The 17,023-nt window shown below is 51.7% G+C and overlaps 1 protein-coding gene and 1 long non-coding RNA gene across 2 annotated transcripts in view; one reads left to right on the top strand and one right to left on the bottom strand.

Annotated features, from left to right (window-relative positions):
- Positions 1 to 17,023, top strand: part of CSTB (cystatin B) — a 34,456-nt gene that overhangs the window by 1,036 nt on the left and 16,397 nt on the right. Inside the window, exon 2 of the mRNA XM_020883570.2 lies at positions 1,581 to 1,682. Coding sequence (XP_020739229.2) covers positions 1,581 to 1,682 — 102 coding nt within the window. The remainder of the gene's footprint in view (positions 1 to 1,580; positions 1,683 to 17,023) is intronic.
- On the bottom strand, positions 14,689 to 16,008 carry LOC139034821 (uncharacterized). Its single transcript, XR_011487397.1, has 2 exons — positions 15,422 to 16,008; positions 14,689 to 15,365 (listed from the first exon to the last, which is right to left on the bottom strand). It is a non-coding gene; the product is annotated as an uncharacterized lncRNA (long non-coding RNA).

Below are 17,023 nucleotides of genomic sequence, written 5' to 3'. Positions count from 1 at the left end.
GATGAGAGTTTCTGTCACTAGGGCCTGCACTTGGGGTCCATCCCTTGAGAGTGGACTGTCCTCACTGCCCCTGGGAACAGGGAGGCCACCCGTGTGCTGGATGGGCTGTGTGAGGGGCAGGGGTACCATCCGGTGACCTTTTGTACTGAAGCTTTCATGTACAGGTGAGGAGAAGTGAGACCAAGACAGACCTGTACCCACCACATCCAGTCCTATCCTAGGGCCCTCCCTGGCCCTTTGCCCACCTGGTCACTCTGGTCTGGGAACTGCCAGCTTCCTAGTGATCCGGGGCCTTCTGAGCTTTCCTTGGCTCCAGTCCAGCGCATCTTTCTCCTGGTTGGAGCTATGTCGGTGACCTGCCATCCTGCAGGCCTCCGCCTCCCCTGCTCCACCACCTCCACCTGGGCTCCCCAGTCCTCGCACAGGGTGGGGCTCTCCTGCCTCCACTCCTGAAACAGGTGATTCCATCCCAGACCCCCAGGAGGGTCTGTGGGTGTCACTCGCCCCTCCGTGATCAGGTAAACTGTCTGAAGGTCAATTTCCTGCACACCTAGAAGGAACAGGGGCTACACAGGTGAGTGTTCAGCCAAAGGTGGGCACTGGCCCAGGGGGACACACCCAGCTGATCGCCTGAGAGCCCTGGCAAACTCAGAGGGAGCAGGCAGCCAGATTCTCACCACCTGACCCTCCCTCTGATCCTTCCCTCCACTTCACTCACAGGGAGCACCCCTCCCTGAAGGCCTTTGCCAAGTGACTCACTGGCAAGTATGATGGTGATCCCCTTGGCTCTCCAAGCAGCACACTCCTGGTCTTAACTGAACTCCTCCGACCCCCACAACAGGTCTGAGGATTCCAGAGCAGTCATCAAGCTCCTGGCTAGTAGTCCGGACAGGAGCCTGAGCACTTGGAAACTAGCTTAGGTTTTCAAGTCAAGACAAAACAACCTGCTCTCCCCTTCCTCCTTAAAAATTCTCAGTTCCCCAAAGGCCAAGACCCCTGATCTGAGAGTATGATTAATATCTGACACCAAAGATCAGAAACAGTCTCTAGCCAAAGGTCCTGTATCCTAGAAAGACCATCTAAAGATGCAATAAAGCATTTTTTTCCTATAAAAGTGCTTTATCTGCTGCATATTCTGTCACAGAAGAAATTGGGATTACGTAAGAGAATTAAGGCACATCAATAAGATGGAAGATTAAATTTAACATTAAATTTTAACATTTTTAAATGTTTTAGTTTTCAGAGAGTAATTAAAAACTGTATACTCTTTTAAATGAAGGTTTGAGTAAAAATGGTAAACAAGGTACGAGCTTATGTACACTGTTGTAACTATGAGAATATAAACTATCCCTGTCTGGAAAAGAAAGGGCTAATGATACAGGCAAATGATATCATTGAAACCTCAGCAGAATTAAACAGCTGTTTTCTGTACTTGAAATCAGGGCCAGCACTTTAATCTGTCTGCTCAGCTGTGAAGAACAGACATGCTCTAGAAAGAGTGTAGAATGTGGGCACTAGAGTTCAGCTGTAACATCTTATACAGGTGAGCTCACCTGTCTCTCCCTTCTCCCCTTCCCCAGGTGAAGTCCCAGCTGGAGGAGAAGGAGAACAAGAAGTTCCCAGTGTTCAAGGCTCTGGAGTTCAAAAGCCAGTTGGTTGCTGGGAAGAACTACTTCATCAAGGTGGGGTGTCCCCCTCAAAGGAAGGTCGGGGCCTGGGGGGGTGGGGGGTAAAAGGGGGGCCCAGGGCAGGGGTGCTGGGGGCCAGGGTCCGGGGGGGGCGGGGCCCAAAGGGGGGTTCGGGTTTTGGGGGGGTGTCTGTGGGTTGGGGTTTGTTTGGGGGTGTTTTTGAGTGTGGTGCTGTCCCTTTTTGTGTGGGGCCCTCCTTGGGAAGAAAGACCTAGCCGGGGCCTTCGGGTTTTGGGGAAAGGGGGGGTTCGCGGTGTTTTAGTGGAGTTTTGGGATGAGGGGGGGCCCCCCCCCCCCCCCCCCCCCCCCCCCCCCCCCCCCCCCCCCCCCCCCCCAAATGGCGGGGGGGGCCAACCGGGGGCTCCCTTGGCCCCCTGAAGGGCCCCCAAAGGGGGTTTGGAAAGGGGTCCCCTCAGCCCAGTCTTCCTGGGAAAAACCATGAAGGGGAAACGGCGCCTCCGGCCCATCCAGGGCCTTCCTGCCCGTTTCAGCCCCAAATCCAAAAAAAAACTCGGGGGACGTGGGGCTTCAGGGCCCCACCTGCCCAAATCATGGGGCATCTCCCTTTCAGGTTCAAATTGGACGGGTTGCATTTCTTCCCTTTTTTTTTCCCGATTTTGCGGGTGTTTGAAAACCCCTCCGCCCCAAAGAACAAGCCCATGGCCCCTTTGGGACCCAGCTCCCAAGGACCAAACCAAAGGCAGGAAAAAATGAAGGGGAGCCCAAACCAACTTCCCCTTTAGGGTTTGGGTTTTGGGGGGCGGGGAGCCCGTCACCCACGGGGTTCTGCTCGCAGACCGGGTCTGGGGGGGGAAACCAAGCGCCCCCGGTGGCCCCTTGGGGTGGGGTGGTGGTTCTTCTTGGCTCCCCTGCTTTTAAATGGGGGGGGGGGGTTCGTTTTTTTTCCCCCCAATTTTTCCGTGAATTTTTTAAACCCGAAATTTTCTTTCAAGGGGGTTTGGGGTTTTAAAAATCTTAAATAAAAAAAGTGTTTTTCTTTTTTCAAAAAAATTGTATTGTTGGGGTTTATTTTCTTATCTGAAGCTCCAATCCACAGTAAGAGGAAATTGCCCGCCGGGTTTGGAGTCTTGTCCCTGCGTTTAGGCCTGTCCTGGGAAATCCAATGCAGCCTTTTGAACCCCTTCCCTGAGGACCCAAGGAGGGGGGAGAAGTGGGGCCCGGGTGATGGTGGGGGGGTTGGCCACACCCAGTTTTCCCAGGACCCTTTGCGCCCCCCTAAACCCCCAGCTCCACACCCCCCGAACGTGGTGAGCCTTAATTTGCCTTTTCCCCGGGTTCCCTTCCGGGGAAGTTCCCCCCGCCCCACACAGTTCCAGTAAAGGGGCTTGAGAAAATCCAAAATTCCTAAGGCGAAAAATTAAAGTTTTTTGGATGGACTCAAGAATACCAATTTCCCTATTGGACCGATACATTAACGCATTTCCCTGCTTGGGTAAGGGGGGGCAAAAAAGGGTTATGCAGGGGGCAGTGACCCGCGGGGCCCTTTAAAGTCCCAAAAAATTTGGTTCCCTGGGGAGAAATCCGGCCCCAAAAAGGTACCCCAATAAAAACGGGATTTGGAGAATAGCGCTCCCGGTTGCTAAATGGATTCCTGGTTTTTCAGGCGCGGGTTATGCTTTTTAATGAGGGGTTTCCGGGGCCCGGTGGGTTTCCCGGTGGGGGTGTGGGGTGGGGGTTGTGGGGGGGCACTGGGGGGGGGGGGGGGAATTTTAAAAAGGGGGGTTTTGTTTTTTGGTTGTAAAAAGGGGGGGCCTGAGGGGATGGTTTTCGGGGGGGGGGGGGGTTGGGGGAGGGGTTTCAGGGGGATGGGGCTGTTTGCAGAGCAGGGGGCACTCCTTGGGGAGAAAAAACGGGCCTGTAAAGGCGGGGAAGGAGACTGGGGAGCTGTTATACCCTTGCTCTCCCCCTGAGCTCCAGGATAGAAAACCCTTGCATTCGGGTGTTGGTCTGGCAAAAAACCCGCAGCCAGCAAGCACATTTACGGGGGGGTTTTGGGAACTCACCCGTTTTCCCCCTTTGGAAACACCCCGTGAAAGGGGGGGGAAATGGGGGATCCCAACGGGGGTCCCCTAGAAAAGGGCCGACAGCCCACATCTCAAAAGCGGGGAACCCCCTTTAGCGGGGAAACGTGGGGGCACAGGGTTTGGAAGCAATTTTGAAAACCAGGTTCGACAGGGGCCCCCCCAGGTGTGTGCGGGGGCGGGACAAGGTTTTGACACTAGAAGAGGGCTTGCATCCAAGGGTTTGAATACACAAAACACCTGGGGAAGTCCCACCCGGTCAAAGGGTAGGCAGATTTCCCCGCCACCCACAGGTCAAAACCCCAACACTTTGCTGCGGGGGGCCTTAGGTTTACCCCTTTGGTCGGGGAAACTAAGTTCGCGTTTTTTCACACAGGGCTCCCAAATAGCAAATTTTTTTTTTAAAAAGGGGGGGAAACTTTTTTTAAAAAAATTTAAATGAATAAAAAAAATAAATAAAAACAGAAAAGGGTGCATGTTGTAAAAATTTTAAAACCCTCCATTAAAATTTGGGACTCAATGCGGGGACAGGGACACGGGGGCATTTTTGGGGCTGGGGCAGGGGTTTGGGGGCCCCCCTGGGGGGAGCCCCTTTTCACTCCCCCCAAAGACCCAGGTCCCCCACCAGTATGGACCCCCTGACCCGGTGGACCCCCCTGCTCTTGGCCTTTTTTGGGCATAAATTTTTTTAAAAAAAAAAAGGTTTTTGGGGGGAGGCATTTGCTGAGAGATCTGGAGATACCCAAGCCTAGGAAAGTAGGCCAGGTGAACAGAGGGGGGATGGAGAGATGTCTCTATGAGGGGGAGGGGCCCTTTCCCCCTGAGCCTGGGGGTTGGGGGCGTGGCCCTGCTGACACTTTACTTAGGCTCTGGCCTCCAGAACCCAGAGCAAAAGGGTACTTTGTTGCCTTTTCAAACCCCCCGTGTGTGGGGCTTTTTTGCCCAAATTTCCAGGAGACCCCAAACAGCAGTGGAAGGGGGTTTTGTGGGGGGGTGGGGGGCATCTTCCCCCTCTCCCGACTCATCCTCTCTCAGCAGCCCTCACGGGGTTCTTCCTCTCCCGGGGTTTTCCTTTTTGGGTTTAAATTGATGAATTTAAACTCTGTGTTTTGGGAAAATTTATTCCTTTTGGTGGTTTGTACCTGTTCCTCCCCAGGGCTGAGAAGTATCAAAAAAAAATGGGAGGGTTTGGGGGGAGAGGGAAACCCTTTGGGGCACAGCCCCCCCACCCCCCGCCATCCAAGTAGAAAAGCAAGCAGTTAACAATCAGGTGGAGTCACAGACTCGGTGCCTGGTTCACATTCCTGAGTTGTATCACTGATGCCATATTGTTGTTCAATTGTTCAGTCCTCTCCGACTCTGCAACCCCATGGACTGCTGTATGCCAGGCTTCCCTGCCCCTTACCATCTCCCGAAGTTTTTCCCCAAATTTATTTCTATTTAAAATCGGTGAAAACCATCCCAAAAACTCATCCTCTGATGCCCCCCTTTTCCTTTTTGCCCTCATTCTTTCCCAGCATCCAAAAGACCTTTTTCCCTGAGTTTCCCCTGTTTGCCCGCATGTGACCAAGTAGTAGAGTTCAGTTTCAGCACCCGTCCTTCCAATGATTTTTTCAGGGTTTTATTTCCCATAAGATTGCCCCCGGTTTTTATCTCTTCAAATGTCCAAGGGGGGTTTTTCTACAAAAAGGGCCCCAGTTTGAAGGGGATTGATTTTTATGGCCCCCCTGCCCTTTTTTATGGGCCAGTTCTCAAAAAACCTTTGATCACTGGGAAGGCCAAAACCTTGACTATATGAAACCTTGTTGGCAGAGAAAAAGTTCTGCTTTTCCCCCCCCACTGTCCTTTGGTTTGTCATAGCTTTCCTGCCAGGAAACCATCGTCTTCTGATTTCATGGCTGCCATCCCTGTCCACATTTTGGAGCCCACGAAGAGGACATCTGTCACTACTTCCACCTTTTGACCCTCTTATTTGCTATGAAGTGATGGGGCCAGATGCCATGATCTTAGTTTTCTTAATATTTTGTTTGAAAACTGGGTCCTTTTCTTGCGTTTTGCATTGTCTCTTGGTAGCTTTCTCTCTTCCCGCTCGGGGATTCGGACATCGGGCATAACAGATGTTTTTCTGGAATTCTCTTGCTTTTTCTATAATCCAATGGATGTTGACAATTTGATCTCTGGTTCTTCTGCCTTCTCTAAATCCAGCATGAACATCTGGAAGTTCTCGGTTCATGTATTGTTGAAGCCTAGCTTGGAGAATTTTGAGCATTCCTTTGCTAGCATGTGAGATGAGTGCAAGTCTGCAGTAGCTTGATCAGACTTTGGCATTGCCTTTCTTTGAGACTGGAATGAAACCTGACCTTTTCCAATCCTGTGGCCACTGCTGAGTTTTCCAAATTTGCTGGCATATTGAGTGCAGCACTTTTACAGCATCATCTTTTAGGATTTGAAATAGATCAATTGGAATTCCATCACCTCCACTAGCTTTCTTTGTAGTGATGCTTCCTGAGGCCCACTTGGGTTCACACTCTAGGATGTCTGGCTCTAGGTGATCACATCATTGTAGTTATCTGGGTCATTAGGATCTTTTTTGTCTAGTTCTTCTGGGGTATTCTTGCTACCTCTTCTTAATATCTTCTGCTTCTGTGTCGTCCATACCATTTTTGTCCTTTATTGGGCCCATCTTTGCATGAAATGTTCCCTTGGTATCTCTGATTTTCTTGAAGAGATCTCTAGTCTTCCTCATTCTCTTGTTTTCCTCTATTTCTTTGCACTGATCACTTAGGAACAGTTTCTTATCTGTCCCTGCTATTCTCTGGAACTCTGCATTCAGATGGATATATCTTTCTTGTCTCCTTTGTCGTTCACTTCTCTTTTTTCCTCAGCTATTTGTAAGCCCTCCTCACACAACCATTTGCCTTTTTGCATTTCTTTTTCTTGGGGATGGTGTTGATCACAGCATCCTGTACAATGTTAGGAACCTCATCCATAGTTCTTCAGGAGTTTTGTCTATCAGATCTAATCCCTTGAATCTGTTTGTCACTTCTATTGTATAATCATAAGGGATTTGATTTAGGTCGTACCAGAATGGTCTAGTGGTTGTCCCTCCTGTTTTCAATTTAAGTCTGAATTTTGCAACAAGCAGTTTGTGATGTGAGTCACAGTCACCTCCCAGAATTGTTTCTGTTGACTCTATAGTGTTATGCCCGATGTCCGAATCCCCGAGCGGGAAGAGAGAAAGCTACCAAGAGACAATGCAAAACGCAAGAAGGGAGTTTATTGCTAGCTCGAGCTAGGGCCCCCGCTGTGTCCAACGCAGTGGCGCACAGGCTGAGAGCCCCGAGCCCGGTTTTCTACCCATATTTATAGAACATCCAATTTCAAACATAAGCAGGGGTCATTTAGCGAAGCGGATTGGTTACATGTTCGCGGGGGTCTTTTCATTGGTCAGACATTCGCGCGCGCGGGATCTTTCCGTAAACAAGTTCTGATTGGCTGTATCTGGGTGGCCTGATAGTCTCTGACTGGTTGTGTCTTGGTGACCTGATAGTCGCCTTAGTTGCCAGGGTGAGGGCCTGGTCTTCCTGCTTTTGCCTCCTATCATGGCGTTATTTGCTCTTCCTACATTCCGTTTGGTCTTCCTACATTCCCCCCTGTCTTTTGATTATGGGGAGGAATCTTCCTCTTCTTTATTTCGACCTATCGGCCGGTATTGTTGTCTTAGCACCATAATCTGGATAGTATTTAGCTGTGTCCTGATAAAGGTGATTAGTCTATTTAAAATGCAAGGCCCAATTGTAAGTATTAGTATTAACAGTAAAAGTGGGCCCAGGAGGGTTGAGACCAGAGTGGTTAGCCAGGGTGACCAGGATCCAAACCATTCCCACCATCCCCGTTGGGCTTCCCGTTCCCTTTTGCGTTGCACTAGTCCCTCTCTCACTTTCGCCATTGAATCCCTCACCACACCTGTATGGTCTGCATAGAAACAGCATTCTTCTCCAAGAGCTGCGCAGACCCCACCTTGCTGGAGAAAGACTAAGTCTAATCCCCTCCTATTTTGCAATACTACTTCAGACAAGGAGGTTAGAGACTTTTCTAAGTGGCTGATTGATTCTTCTATACGAGTCAGGTCCTCATCTATGGCTGTTCGGAGAGAGGACAGCTCCTTGGTTTGTAGAGACAGTGAAGCTATTCCTGTTCCTGCTCCTGTCAACCCGAGGCTGAATAAAGCAGCCATGGTGATTACACTAAGTGGCTCTCTCTTTTTTCTACGTACTCCTCGGTCCCAATGTGAGTACATAACCTCTTCAGAATGGTATAAAATCTTTGGCATTATAGCAACCAGGACACAAAATTCTTGACTCTGGTTAAAAACCTTCACATTCAAACATGGGGTCAACCCCGTATGTGAACAAATCCACCATCCCCCGACCCCTGGCACAATCCAGTCCTTTCCTTGAAGGCTTAGATTACCTTCAGTCTGAGCACAAAGGGAAGTCTTGTCCCGTGGTACTGTGCCTAGGCAAAGTCCTTGTCCCCATACCTCCTTCATCGTGAGACCAACCTTACGTTCCTCCCATCGACATTGGGGTGGGTTCTGGCCTGAAGATAAGTCATAGGAGACGTTGAGGCCTATGGCCTCATAGTAAGGGGGGCGAGGATCATAACACAGCCAGCAGGATTGGGTTGCATTAGGGTCAGTATTATTTAAAGTTGCAAAGGCTGCATTTACTAAAGCCCATAGAGGATCTGGGGGGGGGGGGGCGGACTAACAGTTGTGGGTGTTCCCTGCGAACCAGGTTTAGAGGGGCCAGGCTCTGAGGTCCTTCTGGCCTCTGGGCTGGGCCTGCGCGAGGACGGAGGTTTTGGAGCTATCACCTGGTTTGGTCCCAGAGCTACTTTGGGGGCCAAATAGAGTGGTCCTAGTTTTAATTTAAGCTCAAACCGGACTCCAGTGTCATATCCGTTCTTGTAAAGACGGAGGCCCCAGCCACGGCCAAAATCCCATCTGGTAAATCTTTTTCCTTCATCTGTGAACTCAATCTGTAATGGGAAACATTGTCCTGGTTTGGGCATTGTCTGCCAGTTACGGTGGTTGGGATCTGACTTTACGCTAATAAGGTCCCTATTAGAATCCCCTCGGAGCCAGTCTACGGTCCCGGTGGTTTCACATCCCCAGGCGGCGCAATAAAAAGAATCAACTCCCCCACATTTATTAATTTGGCTCCGATCTCTACCATCCCCCGGGCAAACATACACAGGTACCTTATTCCATCCATGAGTGAACAAGCCAAAAGTGCCATGGGCAAAGAAGTCACTTAGTTTGGTGGGGACCAAAGCCATTGCTGTCAGCTGCCAGGACGAAATAAGTCGAAAGTCAAAAACGGGCCCCAGTTCCCGAGGGGCCACATTCGAGCTTGAGTTGATCAGTTTCCGGTTTCTGGATTGTAGACCCCCCAAAAGTCATATTGACAGGATGATGGGGATCGTCCATGTGGCCATGAGAAGTCATCCCTGGATTGACGATGGCTGCCATCAGCAAGAGGACTAGGAGGCTTCCCGGCGGGTGAGCTTCAATTTCAAAGGATCCGACGGATGAACATTCCCCTTTCCCATTCTGTCTGTGCCTTATTTCGTTCCTTGGCGTGGCTTGCCGCACTGTGGTTGCAGTGAACCCAGGGCCCAAATCCTCAACCTTGACAGCGGTAGGGGTGGTTAGGGGAACAACATAAGAATTTTTCCTTTCTAGGTTCTAATATCTAGATTGGTGTCGTTTTCCCCCAAAACCCAATCACCCGGGCTAATATTATGTGGTGGGGAGGGCCTTTCATTTTGGTCCTCGTATACCTCCGGATCAACTTCCAAACACGGTTTGCACCTTGCTTAATGCCATTATTGTTTGCGGAATTGTCCCAGAGCAGGGGGGTGGCAGGCACTTTCCTTCAAAAAATAGGATACACAGGAGGGGTCTTCCATACAAATTTTCAAAGGGGGTAAGGTTCAGCTTATATGGGGTGTTACGCGCCCGGAAGACGTGCGAAGGGAAGGAGGGTCACCCAGTCCCGCCAGTCCTCTATTGCCAATTTTGTCATTTGTTTCTTTTGGGGTTTCCGATTCATTCTCTCAACTTGTCCTGAGCTCTGGGGATTATATTCGCAATGTAACTTCCATTTCGTCCCCAGAGCTCGGGCCACCCCTTGTACAATCTGGCTCACAAAGGCAGGTCCGTTATCAGAGCCCTAGTCACTGGCAGCCCGTACCTAGGCACTATTTCCTCTAAGATCTTCTTAGCAACCACTATGGCTGTCTCTCCCTTAGTGGGGAAAAGCTTCCACCCACCCCGAGAAGGGTATCTACCAAAACCCAACAGATAGCGATACCCATACTTCCCTGGCCTTACCTCAGTAAAGTCTATCTCCAGTGTTGCCCGGGCCCCTCCCCCCGGTACCTCACCCCTGATTTGCTGCTTCCTCTCTGTTCTCATTAATGGCACGTTTTTACAGGTTGAATTATCTCTCGTACAGTTGCCTTTTGTCGGGGGAACCTCAGGCGGGCCGTTTGGAGAAGTGTCAAAGTCTTTTTCTCTCCAAATGTGTGGTTGGGGGTTAGGTGTTCACACAAATGACGAACCCAGGGTGGCAGGCAATATCAGGTTGCTGTCTTGGTCCCGATACCATCACATCTTTCTCATCCTTCTGGAGGGTGGTGTCCCTTAGTAAATCCAGTCGAGATCAGGGGGGGAAAGTACTCGGGAATTGGTGGCAAGGCCCCATACGGGAGGGGAAGTTCCACAGTCAATTGGGGGCGGCGTAGTCTTGGTGGCTGCCCTCCGAGCGGCCGCATCAGCCGCCCCGATTACCTCTTCCCTTTGGGTTTTCCCCCTTTTTGGTGCCCGGGGAACATGCACTTAGCTATGCTCGGGAGCAATTGGACAGCTTCTAGGGGCCTGCGAATCTCAGGCAAATTCTTGACTTCTTTTCCCTCAGCTGTCCGAAATCCCCCTTTTTGATATAGGGGGCCCCCTGGAGGGTGGGACAGTGCTGAAAGCGTATCGACCTGTCCGTGAAAATGGTGACTCTTTTCCCTTTCGCTCGCTCTAGAGCTTGTATTAGGGCAAGCAATTCGGCTTTCTGTGCCGAAGTATTTGGGGGGAGTTTTTTTCAGCCATATCGTCTGCCCAGACTCATCAACTATGGCGGCCCCCGATTTTCTTTGCCCGTCTTTGACATAACTGCTCCCATCGGTGAACCATACCAGCTCACTGTTGCTTAGTGGCACATCAGTTAAGTCTTTTCGTGCCGCCAGGGCCTCAGCCAGTATCTCATTTCAAATCATGGGAGAGGGCGGGGCCTTTCTCTGGGTTAGGTAGGAGCGTGGCTGGTTCAGGAAGCAGGGGGTCTGAAAACGCCCCGTGGGGATCGAGCAGCAGGGCCTTGGGAATGTGTCAAGCGGGCGTTGGAGATCCACTTACCGCGGCGCTGCTTCAAAACCCTTCGATGGGTGGGGGGTGAAGGGCCGAGAGTTGCTGCCCATACGTCAACTTGTCGGCGTCGCGGACGAGGAGGGCAGTGGCTGCAATGATGCGAAGGCAAGGGGGCCACCAGCGGCCACTGGATCTAATCGCTTCGACAGGTATGCTACTGGCCGTTTCCATGGTCCCCATTGCTGCGTCAAGACCCCCTTTCCCTTTCCTTGCTTCTCATCTATAAACAGTTGGAATGGCCTTGTCTGGGTTAGGCAGGGCAAGAGCTGGGGCTTCTAGTAGGGCTCGTCTGAGTGTTTGGGAAAGCCCGTTTCTGGGCTCAGTCCAGGTCCAGTTTGGAGGCTCTCTGTCCCTTATATAAAGGCCGAGCCTTCTCTGCAAAACCCCATGATCCACAGTCTACAATTATCCAACAGTCCCAGAAACTCCCTCACTGGGGGGGGGTCTTGGGCTCTGGTATCTGTAGTATTGTTTCCTTCATGGCCCGGGTTAGCCATCGTTGCCCCTGCCTGATCTTATACCCCAAATAGGTGGGCCTCTTGCCGGGCTATTTGTGCCCTTTTTTGCGCTGGCGCGATACCACCAAGGGTGGCTGGGTTTGTAAGAGGTCCCGGTGGCTACGGCTGCTGCCTCCTCCGTGGTTCCAGCCAACATAAGGTCATTTTACATATTGTAGCAGAATGACCTCTGGGTGGGGAGTCGATATTAATAGAGGTCCTCACTCAGAGCCCCATTAAACAAGGTAGGGGAGTTCTTGAACCCCTGTGGGAGGCGAGTCCAAGTTAAACTGTTACTACGGTTGGCCCTCCCCCTCGGTCCACTCAAAGGCAAATATCTCCTGGCTCTGGGCCGCCAGGGGTAGGCTGAAAAAGGCATCTTTCAAGTCCAGCACAGTGTACAAAGTGTACTCAGGCAGCAGACTTGCTCAGGAGGGTATTTTGGGTTTGGGGACAGTGGGGTGGGTGTCACTCACCCGCTTGTTGGACTTCTCGCAGGTCCTGGACAGGTCTGTAATCTGTCCCCCCTGGCTTCTTCACCGGCAGAAATAAGGGGGTGTTTCAAAGGGATTGGCACCGCCTGAGAATTCCGGAAACCATGAGCCGTCGAATGTGGGGAGTGATTCCCCCCCCGAGCCTCCTGGCTCATAGGGTACTGTTTCACCCTCACAGGAACTGCCTCTGACTTGAGCTCGATGACGATCGGATGTCTCTGTTTGGCCAGTCCCATTCCTGCCGTTTCTGCCCAGGCCAATGGGTATTTATGGACCCACGGTTTGTATTCTGGTGCTATGACCTCTGAGGGCTTATGCACAAAAAGTCTGTATTCATCCCTTAAGGCTAGGGATAAGACATGTATCGGCTGTCCCAGTCCATCTGTGACTGAGATTCCCCCAGGGTCAAATGGATCTGGGGCATTAACTTTAGTCAACAAGTCTCTTCCAAGTAGAGGGGGCTGGGCATTCTGGTATCACCAAAAACGAATGGGACACCTGATGGGTCCCCAGATTTACTTTTCGTTTCTGTGGTCCAACAATATCTTTTTTGTCCCCGTGGCTCCTTGTACTTGCTGGTTTTTCTTTTGGGCATTGGGGCCCCGCCTTTTATTCAAAACAGAGTGTTGGGCGCCAGTATCTACCATGAAGCCAACGGGTTTTCCCCTCCAAAATTTATGGTTACCCAGGACTCGGGGAGGGTGCCGAGCCTCGACTCCCTAGTCACTGTCTTCTCCATGTATAAGGCCCGATTTTCGGGGGAGACTTTCTCCCTCTGGGCCATTCCCTTTTCCCTTTAGTCTTCTTAGAGCATCGTTTTTCAGTGCCCCAGTTCCTTGCAGTAAGCACATGATCTTTTTTTTAAGGTCTGTCTTTCTGCTTCTCTTTCTTTCCCCTGTCGGTCCGACGCTCCCTCGTTCCTGATCCAGTTCTCATCCCCGCAAAAAGAATCTTGGCTAGCTCCCTTTTGGTTCTTCTGGTTCTCCCTCGTTCTATACTCCTATTTTTCTTTCTGATCCTTTCTGCTAGTTCTCTCTCCTCCCGTCTAATCCGTTCTTCCCTTTCCTTGCAGTCTGTTATTGAACACTTTCTCAGCTGCTTTCAATAAGTCCTGTATTGTCTGCTCTCCCAGCCCCTCTATTTTCTGCAATTTCCCTTCTGATGTTGGAGCTGCCTGGTTTACAAATGCTAGTATCACGGCGGCGCGCGATTCGTCAGCCTGGGGGTTTATGGGTTTTGTATTGTCTTAAAAGCTTCCATTAGGCCTCTCTAAGAAGGCTGCGGACTTTCAGTGGGCTCTTGGCCTCACCAGATTTACCTTTGCCAAATTGGTTGGCTTCCTTGCTGCAGCCTCAGGCCTTGCCATCAGAGGGCTGGCAGGTAACACTCGGAGACCCCTCCCTACCTTCCGCCTGCTACAAAATCCCAGTTAGGTCGCGCCAGCAAGGGAAACCCTCGTCCACGAGATGGGGGCTGAGCAGTAGGTCTCCCGTCGACCCCGGGGACTCGTTTTGTGCCTCTGCCAGGATTCGCTCCCGTTCCTCCCTGGTGAAGAGTACCCGTAACAACTGTTGGCAATCATCCCAGGTGGGGTTATGAGTAAACAGAATAGAGTCTAAGAGGTCAATGAGGCCTTGGGGCTTTCCGAAAAAGGGGGGTTTTCTGTGTTTTCCCAAATTTTATAGGTCACTCGTGGAGAAGGGCCAGTTCTGAGGTTTCCCTTCTCCCCTCGGGTTCGTTTGGTCCCACCCGGACGGGGAGTGTTTTCTGAACAGTGGATGACGGTAACTTGGGTCCCCAGGGTCTTGCATCTCCTATCTCCCCTAGTTCTTCCCCGGGTCCCCCAGTGCCGGTCCTCCCTCGTGGTCGCCCCTTGTCGCCCTTCCTGATCCTTCCCTCACCCGGGGGTTCTGAGGGGGGCACGTAAGGGGGGGTCTTGCTTCTGTTTCTAAGTCTATTAGGTTTGGGGAAGAGGAATCCTGAAAGACCGGTTTTGAGCTCTCTTTCTTCTTAGTTTCTTCCCGAAGTGAGTTCCATCACCAGGACTGGGGGGATTAGAAGTTCCTGTGGACGAAAGGTTTTAACCAGTTAGGTGGGTTTTTCTACCAGATCTTGCCAGACCCCGATATAAGGGACCTGGCCTGGATGGCCCTGGGGTCTGGCGCCATTATCTTTTCTTTTCACCGCCTGTATTATGGAGGGCTGAAACGTACCCTCCGGGGTCCATCCAACTGGAGGGTAGGCCATTCTACAGAACACAAAGTTATTAATTTACTTTTCTTGACTGACAGAGACAAGTTATGAGCCCTGGCTCTCACATCCGGAAAAATGATCAGGTCATGAGAGAGAGTGGAGTAGATTCTCCCTGACCCATAGTTAAGGAACAAGTGGTATGGAAGGAGAGGGAGAGAGAAGTCAATGAGAACAACCACCAAAAATCCTATCAGGAGTGGTGGCGGCCAAGAGGTTGGGCTTATGGTATGCTTTTGGAACTGTTTATGTGCCTGTGTCGTTGCACGGAAGTTTTCTTGCTGGGGGCGGGCACCCTAGGGGTTTCTGGCCCGTTCCGTGACCCCCTTATCCTTTCACGGGAGTCTTCAAGTGGCAGGCGCCCTAGCGGCTCTTAAGTGCCTGACCCGTGCCCACACCAAGAATTTTAGGCCACGTTCTCAGTTTGAGGTATTAAGGGGGAGCTTCACCCGGTCGGGCTCTAGTTACTTAGGCTCACTTTTGTTGGGCCTTCAGAGTCCACCAGAGTGTAGCCCTGGCCAGGACTCATCAATTGCCCCCACAATTGTTCGCCCGTTCACTGAAGCTCCCAAAGAGATTAGGAAATTGAGATCAGATCAGACAAAACGAAATAGCAAATGACACACCAAAAGAAGACAAGAAGCGAGACAATGCCGGCACTCACACAAACACGGAACGGCGTAGACAAACACACGGACAGACAATTGTCGGCCGACAACCAAGTGCTAGGTCTCTGGGGGGGTGCACTCCCCCGTAACAGACTCAACTTACCAAACAGTGTCCACTGGTCAACTGCCGCGGGATCAGGGGACGAAAGACCCCTTTCTCCGCAGAGCCGGTCGCCCTCCAGCGTTTTCGCTGGCCTTGGTCTCACACCGGCAGGAACGTTCCCTTAGTCCTGCACCAGTTACCTCCCTGCTCTCCTAGCAGGCCCCGGTTTTACACTGGATTTCCCTGTACCAGTTACCTCCCTGCTCTCCTAGCAGGCCCCGGTTTTACACTGGATTTCCCTGACCTGACTGGGTACCGGTACCGTTCGGATTCTTCCTTCTGTCTCGGGAGGTTTCTCTCCTCGCCAAGGGATCCCGGACGAGCCCCCAAATGTTATGCCCGATGTCCGAATCCCCGAGCGGGAAGAGAGAAAGCTACCAAGAGACAATGCAAAACGCAAGAAGGGAGTTTATTGCTAGCTCGAGCTAGGGCCCCCGCTGTGTCCAACGCAGTGGCGCACAGGCTGAGAGCCCCGAGCCCGGTTTTCTACCCATATTTATAGAACATCCAATTTCAAACATAAGCAGGGGTCATTTAGCGAAGCGGATTGGTTACATGTTCGCGGGGGTCTTTTCATTGGTCAGACATTCGCGCGCGCGGGATCTTTCCGTAAACAAGTTCTGATTGGCTGTATCTGGGTGGCCTGATAGTCTCTGACTGGTTGTGTCTTGGTGACCTGATAGTCGCCTTAGTTGCCAGGGTGAGGGCCTGGTCTTCCTGCTTTTGCCTCCTATCATGGCGTTATTTGCTCTTCCTACATTCCGTTTGGTCTTCCTACATATAGGACTTCTCCATCTTTAGATGCAAAGAAGATAATCAATCTGACTTCTACTCTGATTACGCAAGAATTATCTCGAGTCGGATGTATCTCCGGGCGGGAGGGGGGAAGAGGAATTCTAGGGAACCATTGCCTGGAACCTCCACCCTTCCCCCACCCACCTGGAAAAACACAATAATAAGCACTTGCCTGAGTTGTCTCAAAATAGGAATTCCCTGTAAGGTGTGCGTTACTGAGAAGCTGCCGCCGAAATCTAACTGGAGATTTCTGGGGGTCCAGAAGGAGGCGGGTGAGGCCAGGCTGTGCTATGTCCTGCCAACCTCCCAGAAACACTCCTGCTGGAAACCATCTTGCCTGAGAGACGTGTGCACCACCAGGAAGGGCCTCAGACCACACCTGGGCACGAGAGATATGACTGACCGAAGACGACCTAGAAAGCTAACACCCCCAATATCCAACCCGGGACTGGGCTGACCACAGGGCCGAGCACTTCTCCTGGGTTCCCCTGACTCTGCCGCCCGCCTCCCAGGCACCCCTTCCCCACCAAGGCCTCGTCCTTGTTTCTCACTCCATGTGTCTGTTCAGATAATTGGCTTCCCAATGTTACCCAAGAGCCCAGGCTTGGACCCTAGAAGGGTGTCCCCGCCCAGGCTGGGTTATAGTTGAACCAACTCTAAATCCTATCCCACACCCATCAGAACCAAGTCCTAGTGAGTAACACCATGCATGTGACCCCCATGCCGTCTGAGGCCCTGGAGTCATCGCCTCCTGCCCCTGGACCCCTCTGTGGCTCTTCGTCCACCCACGTCAGCCCTCCCTGTGTCACCGGTCACACGTCCATGATGTGCATAGCAGCCCACAGGACAGGCCAGAATGGGTAGGGCTCTGGGCCTGGCTGGGGCATGAGGGGCTCCAGGCGGGCACAGGCAGGTCCCACTGAGGCCCAGGCGGCCCCCGCCCTCTCCTCCAGGTGTGAGTGGGCGGGGTTATTTTTTCCACCCTTGGCAAATCTTCCCGTTC

This window comes from Odocoileus virginianus, chromosome 4 (genome assembly GCF_023699985.2).
Source record: "Odocoileus virginianus isolate 20LAN1187 ecotype Illinois chromosome 4, Ovbor_1.2, whole genome shotgun sequence".
In the NCBI taxonomy this organism is placed as follows: Eukaryota; Metazoa; Chordata; class Mammalia; order Artiodactyla; family Cervidae; genus Odocoileus; species Odocoileus virginianus.
The sequence above is the reverse complement of the archived record's forward strand: the minus strand, read 5'-3'. Positions and strand labels throughout refer to the sequence as shown.